The sequence below is a fragment of the Xenopus laevis genome, chromosome 5L (genome assembly GCF_017654675.1).
Source record: "Xenopus laevis strain J_2021 chromosome 5L, Xenopus_laevis_v10.1, whole genome shotgun sequence".
Lineage (NCBI taxonomy): Eukaryota > Metazoa > Chordata > Amphibia > Anura > Pipidae > Xenopus > Xenopus laevis.
In genome coordinates this window covers 138600988-138617157 of record NC_054379.1, presented here as the reverse complement: position 1 = coordinate 138617157, position 16170 = coordinate 138600988, and the positions used below count along the sequence as shown (strand labels likewise).

Here is a 16170-nt window from a genome sequence, read left to right as displayed (position 1 = left end):
GGAAACATAATTGAGATCAATGAGTAGTGGGAAACATAAGAGAAAAAACAGGAAAATATAGATTAGAATGAAACTGAGCACAGAAACATCGGAAGACACTTCCAGCATCAGCGAATTAAGCTTTTGCCAGTGTCCAGAAGGGGAGCTTCTGTTACACAAGCATTATATGAGAAGTTCACAACTACTAATATCATGAAAACATGGTTGCTCAGTGTGTAGCACTTTAGTCTTCCAGCACTAGGTCCTGAGTTTGAGTCTGGTCTGGGCATTATATGCAAAGGGTTTGTATGGTTTCCTCCCACACTCCAAAAATATACAGGCGGGTTAATTGGCTCCTAATTAATTTGAGAGGGACCATGGATTGTAAGATTGCTGGGATGGGGAAAGGTGTATTTTCTCTGTAAAGTGCTGCAGAAATGAGTTGTTCTATATAAATACCTGGAATTAAATAAATCAATTTTACATGGTTATGTGGGTGGGTACAATCTCCTTTAAGTGTTCCAAACAATTAAGAGGGGCAGCTTTGAGGAACCAGAAAAGTGAAGGAGTAAAGCAATTGCCATAGAACAAAGTAGAAGATTGCACTTCTGGTGTCAAATATTTACAACATAGGTTTCTCATTGCTCATTATTGGGTTTGTTACCTGCAAAACCTTACAATGAGATAAAAGGCTGTATCTTATGCTAAAGAACGTAAAGTACTGGGTGTGCAATCTGTGTTCATAGTGGACTAATCAATAGCAACATTCTTTCCTATGAAACAGCACACACAGTTCCTGATATAAATTGTGTATATAAAGACACAGCGGGAGCTGCAGATTGGGTCAAGAGGGTCAGGACAGTTCCTGCTCTTGAAATATCCCTGATGTCTGTATATTTCAGTTAGTTATCTTGGGAATCCAGACATTTATCATATAGTTCAGCTGATTGTGTTGGAACAGTTGATCATAAAACAATTAATATCCACCAGCATTAGAGATTGGCCAACATCTTTGAATTTATTGGCCTTCCAAAGTCTAGTTGACCTGGTGTAATCACGTGTTGTGTAATATGAACTGAAGTGAAATGTCCTCACAGGGAGCCATAAAACTGCATACACTATTGCCAATAGGCCAGATAAGATGATGTTGCTCAAACACCAATAGTGTTGTTCACAATAATCCTTAAAATATTATATCTACATTAGAAATGAAATATGTATGACTCAGGTGCCCTGCTAAAGGGCACAAAAATGTACTTCTACTGCCATCCCTTGTGGAAAGTTAAAGCTTAAGACTGTATATTGTGTATTTGATGCTTAGTCTTTATAGTTTCTTTAATATATATATATATACACTATATAAAAGAACCACGGAGGATGGGCAACTTGCCTGGGTGCTGGTAAATAAAGGTAAATAAAGTGACATAATACGACACTCAATGGGAATACTTGTGAAAAATCAAGATTTATTGAAAAAATCTGACCTTTCGAACACCAACTGTGCTTTTTCTCAAGGATAACTCGAGGACAGCTGGTGTTCAAAACATCTGATTTTCTCAATAAATCTTGATTTTTTTCACAAGTATTCCCATTAAGTGTGGTACTATGTTAAAAAATGTGACCTTCACCCGACCTCAATCCGCAAAACCTTAACCCACACCCTACCCTTGCAACCTACCCAGACTGACCTGTACCCCCATCTTCTTTCTGTTTACACTACTTCTGGGCTCACCTCTGGTTCCAAAACAGGGAATCTTCTGTATCAAAGGAGGATTGTACTTCTCGAGTCTGACCTGCACCCAATCCCAGGTTTCAACCTGAACCCACCCAACTGGTGCTCAACCCTTGGCCCCGCGTGTTTCGGGTCAACCCGCACATCACTGGACTAATCCAACTCTAATGGAAAAGAGGCAGTGAAATTGAATACCAAATCTAAATAAATGATGTGTAAGGGACCATCAGGAGACCTGGAAACGCACTGACCATACTTACACAAACTGATCAGTAGTGAACCACATTGTTGAGAAAAAATACTAGGGATGTACCGAATCCACTATTTTGGATTCGGCCGAACTCCCGAATCCTTTGCAAAAGATTCGGTTGAATACCGAACCGAATACTAATTTGCATATGCAAATTAGGGATGGTAAGGGAAAAACATTTTTTATTTCCTTGTTTTGTGACAAAAAGTCACGCGATTTGCATATACAAATTAGGATTCGGATACGGTTTGACCAGGCAGAAGGATTCGGCCAAATCTGAATCCTGCTGAAAAAGGCCTAATCCTGGCCGAATACCGAACCGAATCCTGGATTTGGTGCATCCCTAAAAAATACATGGGCTGACAAATGATCAGCCCAGTCTTAAAATAGTGTTTGACTTTTCGAATACCTTAAGTCCTTGACAATTCAGGGCACCTTCAATGTGCAAGTAGCTGCCCCATGCGCCCTGAAGGTTCATACCAACTCTACCTCCCTCCCTAGAGCACCACCAAAATATAATGGAAGGCAGTCTGCATAAACAAGTTTGTTGTGGGGACACTGCTCCCTAGTGATCTTCCATTTGCCTATCCCAACATTGCGTAAACCTGTTAATTCCAATCTATGAATCATTAGTGTACTGCAACACAGTCAGGTTACAGATCTCAAGCAATGGAGTGGCTCTTTCCTAAATGTAATTGTCTTTGGTTCCTAAACTGTAGTTCCAGCTCTTTCCTTTCAACAAGTATTGAATAGCACCAATCCCTTGTCGTCTGTCATGCCACCCCAAGACATGCACATCCAAGGTTACAGCCAATCAGTTTATTACAGAAAGATTTTTATTTCAGTGATTTTTATTGCTAGAAGCCAAGCCATAACAGGTATATAAATGTACAGATTCATCGATCCATTGATTCATTGATTAAAACAAACATTGCCTAAAACTAGCTTGTGGTTCCAGCTGAGGTTATCAGTTCAGTCCATAAAGCTGAGTCTCAGACTTGATTGCACTATGTAAACTGTTCCTTGGGCTCCTGCAGAACGTTGAGATGAATATATAGATGTTCCACACAAAGAACATACCAGCAATGACAGCGTAGTAGCACCCATACACCAAAAACTGCAAAACAATATTGGAATGATATTAGACTTTTTGCCCTATTATTTATAAGCATTGGCAGCAAATCATTTAGCAGTCATTTTCGGCACTATCCATTGGTCACTTTCATGCCACTATCAATATCAGACTGGGGGTCCCCCACACCCCCTCGTTCCCCAGCCTCATACCACCCTCTGGGCCCCCCCATCCCAGCCACAAAGTTCCCTCTGGCCCCCCATCCTCGCTGCAACCCCCTCCGGCCTCCCGACAATACCATTTCTCTTCTCAGGGTCAACGGGGGCCAGAGAGGCACTAGGCTTCTTATTTAGTAGGGGTCCTAATGCCAAACTCAATGCATTAGACCTTTTGATTCATCATCATAACTTTATATTGGAATCTTGCCCTTGTATATACAGGTATGGGATCTCTTATCTGGAAACCCATTACACAGAAAGCTCTGAATCATGTAATGGCCATCTCCCATAGACTCCATTTTATTGAAACAATCCAAATTTAAAAAAAAAAGTATTTCCTTTTTCTTTGTAATAATAAAACAGTGCATTGTAAAGGTTGGGACCTGTTATGCAGAATGCTCGGGACCTTAGGTCTTCCGGATAACAAATCTTTCTGTAATTTGGATCTTCGTACCATAAGTCTACTAGAAAATAATTTAAACATTAAATAAACTCAATATGCTGGTTTTGTTTCCAATAAGGATTAATTATATCTCAGCTTGGATCAATTACAAGGTACTGTTTTATTATTACAGAGAAAAGGAAATCATTTTTAAACATTTGGATTATTTTGATAAAATGGAGATAATGAATTTCTGGATAACAGATCCCATACCTGTACTTGATCTAAACTAAGATATAATTAATCCTTATTGGAAGCAAAACCAGTCTGTTGGGTTAGTTTAGTATTTAAATGATTTTTTAGTAGTCTTGAGGTATGGAGATACAAATTACAGATCACACGAATTACAAGATCTGTTATCTGGAAAACCCCAGGTCCCAAGCATTCTAGATAACAGGTTTCATACCTGTACCATTTTGTTAGATGAGACATAAGTGGCCAGGGCCGGAACTAGGGGTAGGCAGAGTAGGCACGTGCCTAGGGCGCAAAGCTGTGAGGGTGCCAGGCACGTACCTCCTCTGTCGCCTACCCCAAGTCCGGTTCCTTCTCTGGCCGACTGTTCGCGCTTTATTCGCTTCTGCGCATGCGCACACGAGCGCAACTTTGCGCATTCGCACACGAGCGGAACTTCGCGCATGCGCGCATACTAAATAGGCGCTGCGACTGCCGGGCCTGCCTAGGGCGCCTGCCCACCAGCATGGCCCGGCTCTGTAAGTGGCACATGGAGTTGAATTATGTTTTAATTATGGATTGTGGCACATACAGTACCTCTCCAATTGATTTTGCAATGATCTCATTGTCATACCATTAAAGTGAGAATTGAGCTGGTTGTCAACTCCAATTGGTCTGCATTTGTTTAAAATAGTTTTTTAACTATCTGCCTACCTATTCTGCTTCTTTCTATCTTGCAATTAAAATGCTACCTGGTTGCCTCAATCCATTCATACCCTCTACTCTTCCTCTTCTAGTCTGACATTCAACCCACTACCTGGTTTCTAGGGTAGTTTCAGTAAATAGCTACTGAAATGTCAAACTGGGGAGATGTAGGCAAAAAATTGAAGGACAAGTTCTTAGGAATGACATACGAATTTGCTTATTGTTGAACCTGGGAGGTCTGTGACTGTTAGTTCCAGTTATTTAAAAAGATCAGTAATACATCAAGAGATGTTTCTAACCCAACACTGATCATATGATCATATGTAAAATCCACTGCTGTAAAGTATAATACTGAAGACAACTTCCCCCCTGCCTGAGTATCAGATAATATTCTAGAAATAAGATATCTGCCAGTCTACCTGACTGAAAATGTCCAATCCCAGACCTACAGGATCCACCACAATGATAGTGAGGAGGGTCTGAAGCACCAGAGCTGCCAAGGTGTTAATGCCAAAGAGTAGTGCGTAATGCTCCATGCTCAGATTCACGGCAACCTTGAACCTATGGATGAGACAGCATTGTTAGATAAGAATAATAGGAATTGTGAAATGGGTTTTTAACTGCAAGCACTTTGTTTAGAACAGCAAAACAACACTAAATTATCTTAACATAATTATTACAGAGATCTGAGATGAAAGAATACAATAGTAAGGATGTCCTAACAGGCCCCTTGCATCAGTAGATCATGAAATATTTTTGTTTGCCCATTAAGGATCTTTAAAATCACTATCACAGCATCATTACACCACCTGTCTCCCTCTATCTCTTTCTTATTTCATTACTGTCCACTTCAGGAGGCCCACTGTACCCTATGAGCATTGAGCTCCACTCACATCTGAACATGACATGCTATAGTATTATATATTATTATTTATTATTATAGGAGACCCAAGCCTCTTCCACAACAGTACAGGTATAGGACCTGTTATCCAGAATGATCAGGACCTGGGGTTTTCTGGATAAGGGGTTTTTCCATAATTTGGATCGCCATACTGCTAAAAATCATTTAATAGGATTGTTTTGTCTTCAATAAGGACTAAATTTGATTAAAATTGAGTCTATGGGCGATGGCCTTCCTGTAATTCATTGCTTTCTGAATAACAGGTTTCCAGTTAACAAATCCCATGCCTGTACTGTTGTGTTGGTGTGACTGCCAAGCCCAGCAAAATTCTTTGATGTCATCACTTACAAACACCTCATTATATGACTCTCTTCTCCAGCATTTGGCAGACAGTACTCTGAAATCTTAATTTAGGGTACACCATACATTAATTCCATGGATTCCATGTCTGTCTTCCCATAGGAATTAGTGATGCACAGGTCACAAAGTTTATGACCTGCATTAAGCCCTAAACTACCCTTTATCAATCTGAACCCACTGATGATGTAATGGAGGGGGAGGAGCATGCCATTAATGTCACCCAATGAGGAGCACTCACTAACAGTTATGTAGCTTTGAAGCAAATGAATCTGCAAAGGTAGCTGTATTGTATAATAAACAGAACACTAGTTAAAGGGGGTTATTTACTAAAATCCAAATTTATCTCATTGTTCCAATAAAAAACCTCGAACATTAATTTATTAATAAATGAACTCGATTTAATCGGATTGGTAAAAACTCTGAAAAAAACTGGCAAAAACCCCAATTGTACGATTTTTGGCTCCTCTCTTCCGAAAAGCTAAATTTTTTGGAATTTTTGCCTGAAAACCCTCTAAAAAGTCAGATTTTTGGGCTAAAATCAACTCAACCTAACCTAACGATAACCTCAATTTGGGATAGGTGCCTCTCCCATTGACTTATACAGGACCTTGACAAGTCTGAGATGGAGGTTTTTCGGATTCTGGCTTTTTGTTGCATCGGGGGTATAATAAATCTCGAAAAATTTGATTTTTTTCCACTACAAATTCAAGGTTTTGCCCTAAAAAACTTGATCAGAAAAATCAACGGTTTAATAAATAACCCCCTTTAATGTATTATAAGCAGAACACTCCTCTCTGTGGAGTAGGACATTTGGTCCCTCAATTTAGTGGGGAAATGTGTGCTGAACAATTGACTTACGTAGCTATGGTGATGAGCAGCATGTAGGAGGATTTGAATATTAGATATCCAGCGTAGCACATCCAGATATTCCTGCTGAGTGCCATAAGAAAGAGAGCTCCTGCTTCAGTGGAGGAGAAAACAGCAAGAGCCAGTTCTGAAGACATTGTCCAACTCACCTTCACATGTCCGACCAATAAAGACAACAGTGCACCTAGAACAGTGATATATAGAGTTGTAGCCCCTCATTTACTATTGAAGATAAAAGTGGTAGACAGCACCAAAATTGTTTTGTGCCAACCAAGTGCCAATGCATCCATTGAGACTATATATGACACAATGTTGAGATTGCAATGGAACCCTATACTGTAAAGCTGTCGTTGACCTGGTGATGGCACCCGTAGCTCATTCTGCCAGGGTGCACTTATTTTTTGCACCTGCAAAACGTCAGACAATTGAGGGGCATGGAAGCATACACCCAAGGCTCAGCCATATGATGTCTTTTTACTGTGAGTACAGCTTAGACCCAATTGCATGGCTATTTACTCATTGGCACCATTTTTCACTTTCCATATTTATCACATTGCAGAAATTACACTGGAACTTATGGATAATACACTGAATTATGGGGAAAACATGGGTCCAATCCCTTTATTAAATAAGCCCCAATATCCATATGGAATATATAGATATATATATATATATATTAACTTACCAAGAAAAGTGGACAAAGCCTCGACTCCCCCATTGTACACAGCCATTCTCTTGGAAGATTCCACGTGCTCCCACAATATTGGGGCATAACATATCAGCTGGTTGTATATAGGTGTTGCGAAAGCCCACCAAAGAGACCAGTACAGGATCTGCTTGGAGGAGTAACAATGTTTTACTTCTTTAGAAAGAAGAAAAACTACTCTGATGAGGTGTTTTGTGCTTGTGCTCTCTGAAGCGGCGTCCTTGGCCATGGCTTCAGGTTTTATTTTCTCTAAACAAGGAGATTCTGCCTCTTGCACTGACATCTTCATTGTGTCCCCTGCTATTTCCTTATGGAAGAACATGCTCCTTGTAGGCATGGGCAGAAATAAAGTGAAGACAAGTCCCACTAAGGTCAGTGATAGCGTCAGTACATTAAGGGTGAAGTAGGAGACCCCAGCCAAGGACAGTAACAGCTGTCCACCCAAGGCACCAAGGGTAGCACCCACCAATGTTATACTTCTGCAGTAACTAGTAACCCTCTGATAATGTATTGTGTCCACCACATTGTAGATATAAGCATAATAGGCCACATCACAGGAGGTGAAAATGGCATAGGCAAACTCCATCCCTTGCATACATGGGACACCATGGGTGACGAGCATTACGATCATGGAGATGCTTAATCCCAGGCCTTGCAGGAATATCACTGGTTTGTAACAGAGGTAATCCGTTAGCAGGAACACCGGGATCAGTAATGCCAGGTAGCTGTAGGTCCAAACTGGGAGCACTGAGTTTGCCACCTGCAATTGGTAAGTATGTTAGAGAAACCCATGCTTACAACAGGAACAAATAAAAGCATGCTTTTCAAAATACAAGATTTATCCGATTCATGCTTATTATTGGAATCTTTTAGTTGAAATTGGATGTAATTCCAGGGTTTCCACTGTGGCTGTGTCAATATGTGCAGAACTCTTGCACCAACACATTAATGCATCAATGTCATTTTCAATGTCTGAAAAAAAATTCAGTACAAATCAAACCATAAGGCCAATTGTGTTCTGGTGGTGCATCAGACACAACTGTAATGCTACTCCCCTTGCCCTTGCTATTATGCTGGAGGAAAATATTGCATTGTGGGTAAAGAAAAGTGTCTGCAATTGCACCTTGCACACTGCACTGCCCTATAAAGTTATTATAGAAAATATTTAGACACCTACTTTTGCAGAACCCAATAGAATGAGCATTGCCACTTAATGGCTTCTTGATCAACTAATTTTAAGACAAAATCGCCCATATGTAATAAACATTTGCCCAGGAGCAGTAACCCATAGCAACCAATAAGATGCTTCCTTTTGATTGGTTGCAATGGGTTACTGCTCCTGGGCAAATTTAGTGTCTTTAATTACATAACCACCAATATTTATAATACTCAAAAGTGATTAATGACCTCTAACATATACCCTTGTAAATGGTGCTTAGTGATGTCAGCAGTTATATGTCATATGATTCATTGAAATCATAAAACATTATTTACTGCCTGTTGCATTGCCTTCTGAATAAAACAATGGGTTTAGTTCTTACACAGGACGATAAACAGGGGGTCAAATGCCATTCATGACAGCACTGTAGACTAAAAACCTTTCTAATATAATATAGGACTTATTCATCTCCTATTCATAATCCAGTCTCTTATTCAAATGAATGCATGGTTTCTAGGATAATTTGGACCCCAGCAACCAGATTGCTGAAAAGGCAAACTGGAGAGCTACTGAAAAAAGCTAAATAACTCAAAAAACACAAATAATAAAAAATGAAAACCAATTGCAAATTGTCTCAGAATAACACTCTCTACATTATACTAAAAGTTAATTTAAAGGTGAACAACCACTTTAAACAGAAGCTCAAATGGGAGAGTTAAAGCAGGAGAGTATGAATGCTTGTACATTCCAGGCATGAGCTATAGAATACGTATATTCCTTTAAACTGGTCTCTTTGTTTTTTAAAGGCAGAAGAATACATTTTTTAGATGAACTGGACTTTGTACATAATTAATATAATTAATATTTATATACTTGAACTTGCCAGCTGATAGGTGAATGCCTCTCGTTCCCGACAGTAAAATAACATATATTTTGTTATACAAGAAGAACAGGTTCCACTGGCGTTACAGGTAGTAAAATGAGGCTCTTAGAATAAAAATGAAAGCTTTGAACTTGGGCTGCAGTATAAAATCCACTTGTAGAAGGGGCTGCTATAAAGAAATGAATTAGAAATGCATATTTCAAAGCTGAATGAACCAGAGCAGAGCAGCATGGATCTAAATTTATTTCTGATGAGCTGCATAGGTTTGCATTTTATTTGCATCCTGAGGTTAATTGGCATTTTTGCTCCCATATGGGGCCACACACCCTAAAGTTGGTGACTACACACTACTTGGGGATATTAGTCACTCAGCGACAAATCGCCTCTTATTCGGGTGACTAATCTCCCCAAAATGCCTTCTTGTAAATCGCCGGCGGGATGGCACTTGGATCACTTTGTTTTTCTGAAGTCGCCCGAAGTTGCCTCACGAGGAAATCTGAGTGTCATCCCATGGCGATTTACATTCTAGCCGGCAAGAAGGCATTTCAGGGAGATTAGTTGCCCGAATAAGAGCTGATTTGCCGCTTGGTGACTAATCTCCCCAAGTAGCAGCGTGTGCCATCACCCTAATGCAGGCATGGACAACTAGTGGCTCTCCAAAGGCTGCTGGGAGTGCTGAGTATTGTAAGGTGATAACTTGCAGAGGAACCCCAGACGCCCATCCCTCTTCTAATGGTTTTACACAATATAATCACTCGAGCCAAGAAGTCTTGGTTAAATAAACAAAAAATGGCACGTATATATTCTTCTATGAAAAAAGTATATATATATATAGTTCACCAAGGGTATGTCACCAAGCGGTCTTATCACAAAAAACCAAGTCCAAGGGTGACTAAAAATTGCAGAAAAGCTCAAAGTGAGTGAAAAGACCAGCAGTTAATAAATGCAGTAGCAAAGTAATAGTATCATTTGAAAAGTATTTATTGGGACAAGTATAGTCTAACACGTTCCGTGCCAAATGGGAACTTACTCATAATCATTTATCTTCGTTACCTTGTACAGATATTAAAAAGTGAAAATGTTAATAAATCAAAAGAGACTTGGCCTACCTGCACAGCAGTCAGATTGTGATATGGTGCTACAAGATATGGGATGATAAAAGGGTCTGTTGCGTTTAGGTTGACAAAAAAGCCATAGAGGCAGAGAAGAACTGTGGGGTATATCCATCCGCTGGGGTATTTCCTGCAGCATAGTTCCATAGCTCCTGAGTGTGGCACATGCACTGCCTTAGAGACTTCAGAGACCCTTGCGCATTGTCTCCATGTAAGGGAGTGATCTGTTCAGGTAAATGGGATGCAGAGCGAGCGGAGCAATGTGTGTTTGCTTATGTAAATAGAGACTACATACATCAAGGAAACACTATGAAATGGAAATTAATGTTTGTGTTGAGTATTTTGCCCTTAGGACCATGAGCAACTTTTACTGGGAAACTTGCTATTGTGCGTCACTGTCGTACATCTCCAATGTTCTTGCCAAGTTTTTTCCTAAGGGTCAGTGGTGGAGACAAGACTCAATCAAATTGCAACCAATCAAATTGCTGCTTTCATTGTTCTACTTGCAGTTGGCTTTAAAAAGCTAATCACTGATTGGTTGCTATAGGTAACTGCCCATGGGCAAATTTGCCCAGTGTTGATAAATGAGCCCCAATGGGTCCCAGTTACTATTACTTGGCATGTGAATGTGAGCAAGTATCACAAGTCCTCTTTCAGCTTTAGTGCATATACTTTATGGCCAAATGGATGTGGATACCCCATATCATGACACAGGGGCCACTGCATTATACAGCGATATTCGTGACAAACCCCTCATCCAAATCCATGGCATTAGTTTGGGCTATGCCTTTTTTTTCTGCACAATGTAAGGTTTATATAGAACGGGAGAATCGCTGAGATGGGAGAGAAAGAACCTGACTGGTCTATTCTAGAGGGAATCCTACAGAGTGGGTGTCGATTTGTCTCTAGAAGATCAAAAATCTTGAGAAATGTTTTGTCACCAAGTAGAATTAAGAATGATGTCAAACCTACCTGGTTGGAATACAAAGGTAGTTACAAGTGTGGGGCTAAGAGGTGTGTAACATGTAGTTCTATGAAAACTAGGGATATTTTTTCCTACCATACATATAACAAAACGTATAAAATTTACCAACTTATCAATTCAATTTGTATAACAGACCAGCAGGGCCTTAAAAGAAGATGCACGGGGACACATTACTAATATAAAAAACAAATCAGAGACCACAGTGGCTAAGAACTTCTCAGACTGCTCCTCAGTAGGTATGGGCGAATTTTTTGACGCCCATAGACTTGTATGGCGTTGTGCGAAAAAAAAAAGAAGCGTCACCCATAGACTTTAATGGACATCAGCGTAATTTCACCGGCAGTGATTTTTTTTTGGCGAAACGAAACGGGTCAAATTCGCCCATCCCTACTCCTCAGGAAATTTAGACTATTTTACAATACAAGGAATACAAAGACTTGCACCCAGGACCGTATTTAGGTATATTTATGTCACCCTAGGCATCAGACCTAAACACTCCCTTACATTGTGCGCGTGAAGTCGCTTCTGGGTATTTCCTCTGCCCCCTACCCCTCACCACCTCAACTCCGTCACTGGATTTCCTATGGAAATCCGTGGCAGAGGGTGGGGGTTAAAAAAAAACAAACAAAAACGTAAAAAATAGGCACCCGAAACTGTGCTGACCTAAGCACATGCCCTCGGGTCCTTAATATAAATACGGCCTTATTTGTACCTTGACCAAAGAGGTTTAAGGTAAGGTAAGGTATAAGGTAAGGTAAAGTGATAAGGTTAAGATGAACAATGAATATGGTTTTAAGGTTGTAATTTTAAGGTTGTAATTATCCTAGCAACCAGGCTAAAAAGCAATCATTATAACTGGTTACAATGAACAATAAAGAATGACGATTATGGGCCAACCAATCATGTTACCGCTTTGTTCTGCATAAAACCTGCTTTGAATGAGGGATGCATTGAATCCAGGATTTCCCTGGGGATTTGGCTGAACAGCAGTTTTTAAAGGATTCAAATCTATCCAAAGTTCAACCTAATCGAATCAGAAACCTTACAGGCATATGGGTTCAGACAATGAAAATGGAATTTTTTAAAATTCAAATTGATGCATTTTTAATGATTAAAAAAAATAGACAAATTTGGGTTCAAATTTGGTTTCATACTTGGCTGAATTGTTTAGGACAAATCAGCATTTGTCCAAAAATTATGGACTTGTTGCATAGCTGCTAAATTTGAATCTTTTTTTGGGGGGGAAGCGAAAAGATTAAAGCATCACCACTAAGCACAGCAATCTCAACAAAGTATGGAGGACACAGAGTCATTCGGATTCTACTAGATTATTTAACCCCATGCATGCTTCCTCCAGATATACATAAAATCCTGTCCTCCCTTCCAACTACAACTGATTTACAACAAATGGCACAATCAATTTAAAAAGCTCATGAGGAGGAATTTCAGCTCTACAATGAATAGGTGACAGACTTGAGGGAATGGATTCCAATTTGGAGGCTATGATTTGCCTTGTGGACAAAACTACAGTACATGGAGGTCCAATGATCCAATAATCTGCCTGACACAGTGAAACCACAAGACCTTGAGGCAATCCTCCAGGAGCTCTTTATCCATCTGAAGACAAACACTAGAATCCCCGAAGGGTACTGGAAGAGTACACAGATCACTAGCAAATACAGCACATTCTGACTTTGGACATGTATACTGTTTGCAGAATTATAACACATTCTATATCTTGAAATCCTTGAAATCCCCTTGGAGCTTCATGTATTCCAATATCCTCATATTACAGGCCGTACATTATTTTTTTTATAATACACAAAAGCCATGAATATATTGTAAATTATATCCTTGTAAAGGGTGAGTTCTGTTGTCATCAGTTATAGCACGAGTAGTGATGTCATTTGTCACAAGACTCACTGAAACTGTAACTTGTGTTTTATAATAAATAAAGTACCCCCAGTTGCAAAATATGAGGATATTAGAAATTACCTCAGTGTTTCATGACCTGTATAAAAACACTCGGCCTTCGGACTTCGTGTTTTTATATGGTCATGAAACTCCTCGGTAGCTTATAATATTTTTATAATTTATAAGAGGGGGTAATTTATACACAAAAGACATGAATATCTTGTAAATTATATCCTTATAAAAGGTGAGTTCTGATGTCATCAGTTATAAACGGTGAGTAGTGATGTAATTTCTGTCACATGACTCACTGAAACTTGCGTATTATAATAAATAAAGTACCCCCAGTTGCGAAATATGAGGATATTAGAAGTCACCTCGGCCTTGGGCCTCATGTTTTTATATGGTCATGAAACTCCTCTGTAACTTATAATATCCTTATATTTTACAAGAGGGGGCACTTTATTTACTATATACTTTACTGTGTGTGTGTGTAATCCAACAGGATAAGTTATACAGACATCAAGTGGCAATAGCTAATGCAGTTTTATTTCTAAGCTAATGCTGTGCTGTCATCTTGTGGCAATAATTGGTAAAGCGTTATTTCTAAAGTTTGTACAGTATCTTTTTCATTTTCAACCACAGACACTTATAAAGGCATAAAAACCTATGGTAGTAAGGTGCTATTCCCAAGGTTAACCTACCTATGGCATAAAGTTCACATATTAATTAAGTGGGTAGTGATTACACTGCTTTGCTGTTGTGTTTATGTTTATGTTATATTGTCCCTGATTAAAGTCATGATTGGGTCTGCCAATTTTAGCCCACAGGGAGGTATTAAGAAATTTAACAAAGATTATGAAACGCAATCAGAATATTTTTCATTTGAGCTTTCAAATACAGGTATGGAATCCGTTATCTGAAAATCCATTATCCAGAAAGCTCAGAATTACATAAAGGTATATCCTCCATTTTATCCAAATAATCCACATTTTTAGAAATGATTTCCTTTTTCTCTGTAGTATTAAAACAGCACCTTATACTTGATCCCAACTAAGATATAATCGATTCTTATTGGAAGCAAAACCAGCCTATTGGGATTATTTAATATTTACATGATTTTCTACTAGATGATCCAATTTACAGAAAGATCAATTATCCAGAATACCCCAGGTCCTATTCATTCTGGATAACAGGTCCCATAGCTGTTTATTAAATTTACATTATATATATATATATATATAGACATTTGAAAAAGCAGCCCAAATATTAAACATGGTAGTTACCTAAAATGCATTTATATAAATTCAGAAAAACAGGTTTGTTAAGGAATATACAAAATAGTAAAAGCAGATATAAGAAGACAATTGACACAGTAGGCCAGCCTAGTAAAATGCTTACTTGTAATTAAACATTGTTTCACAATAAATATATATGTACTGTATATATATATATATATATATATATATATATATATATATATATATATATATATATATAAAATATACACAAAAGCCATGAATATCCTGTAAATTATATCCTTATAAACGGTGAGTTCTTATGTTATCAGTTATAAACGGTGAGATCTGATGTCATTTTTGTCATATGACTCACCAAAACTTGTGTATCATAATAAATAAAGTACACCCAGTTGCAAAATATGAGGATATTAGAAGTTGTTACCTCGAAGTTCCATGACCTGTATAAAAGCACTCGGCCTTCGGCCTCGTGTTTTTATATGGTCAGGTAACTCCTCAGTAACTTATAATATCCTTATATTTTACAAGAGGGGGTACTTTATTCACTATATAAAATCAAACATATACAAGGAATGAAACCCGATTTCGAATGGGCAGTCACTGTTGATGTGAAGGTCGAGCAAAACTCGAGCAAAAACCCAGCACGTTCCCCTCTTTATGCCCCGCCCTGCTGTGACATCACAAAAGGGGGCTGGGTGGTGCTTGCGTGAGTATATAAATTGAGGCGCACAGGCGGAAATGGGGCAGAAGAAGACTTTGTGTGGAAGCTGGCCCGAACCTGCCCAACTCGCGGGTAAACTCATGGGTCCTGTGGGCTTCGGGCCAGCCCACACATCATTAGCAGTCACTGATTAATTAAAATGGAATTTGAATTAATTACTCAAAAGAAGAAGGTAGAGAGAGGAGATTATTGAGTGTATTCGTGAGTAAAAAAAACAATCAATTTGCAACAAATTACATAACTTGTGGCCACAGATTACCAGTAGTATAGCCACTAGTTTTTGCCCACGTGCAATGTATTTTGTGGCAAATTGATTAAATGACAGTGTTGTTGGTAGTTTGTGGCCACAGGCACTATATACAGTATCATGAGTATTATTTCCCAGACCATGCCTTAGATCATTACCAACACCAATACTTCATGTGTTTGTGGAATATTAATCTTATACATCAACATTCCTTGGCTCTCTCCAAAAGCTCAAAGTACATATTGTGCAGCAGCATTTTCTCTCCCATATACTCTTTTAATCATATACTCTTTTAACCTTTAGAATGGATGCAGCTCCATAATGCATCATTTTAAAGGATAAGTAAACCTTAAAAAATCTGAATGTAAAATTGCTAAGGGTGTAAGTTACATTAATTGTGTATATTTTCTGTTTCAGAGCTATTAAGTTTTTATTAAAGGATAAGTAAACCTTAAAAATAAGCGAATGTAAAACTGACGAGGGTGCACTT

At 38.8% G+C, this 16170-nt stretch overlaps 2 protein-coding genes across 2 annotated transcripts; both read right to left on the bottom strand.

The window, feature by feature from the left end:
* Window positions 1–2742: 2742 nt before the first annotated feature.
* LOC121393944 (thiamine transporter 2-like) lies at window positions 2743–7226 on the bottom strand. Its single transcript, XM_041563797.1, has 4 exons — window positions 7214–7226; window positions 6689–6911; window positions 4989–5130; window positions 2743–3078 (listed from the first exon to the last, which is right to left on the bottom strand). The coding sequence occupies exons 1-4, from the start codon at window positions 7224–7226 to the stop codon at window positions 2929–2931; spliced, it is 528 nt and encodes a 175-aa protein (XP_041419731.1). The 3' UTR covers window positions 2743–2928.
* Window positions 7197–10757, bottom strand: LOC108716370 (thiamine transporter 2). The gene is made up of 2 exons (XM_018262467.2): window positions 10555–10757; window positions 7197–8163 (listed from the first exon to the last, which is right to left on the bottom strand). The coding sequence occupies exons 1-2, from the start codon at window positions 10702–10704 to the stop codon at window positions 7291–7293; spliced, it is 1023 nt and encodes a 340-aa protein (XP_018117956.1). The 5' UTR covers window positions 10705–10757; the 3' UTR covers window positions 7197–7290.
* Between the last annotated feature and the right edge of the window lie 5413 nt (window positions 10758–16170).

Bases quoted from the DNA above. Each gene is read 5' to 3' on its own strand.
- LOC121393944 (XM_041563797.1), bottom strand. The intron at 5,131-6,688 runs GTAAGTCAATTG...TCTCATCCATAG, and splicing joins CTGCTCATCACCATAGCTAC to GTTCAAGGTTGCCGTGAATC. The intron at 3,079-4,988 runs GTAGACTGGCAG...ATTGTTTTGCAG, and splicing joins GATTGGACATTTTCAGTCAG to TTTTTGGTGTATGGGTGCTA.
- LOC108716370 (XM_018262467.2), bottom strand. From the start codon at position 10,704: ATGGAACTATGCTGCAGGAAATACCCCAGCGGATGGATATACCCCACA. The intron at 8,164-10,554 runs GTAGGCCAAGTC...TACCAATTGCAG, and splicing joins ACAATCTGACTGCTGTGCAG to GTGGCAAACTCAGTGCTCCC.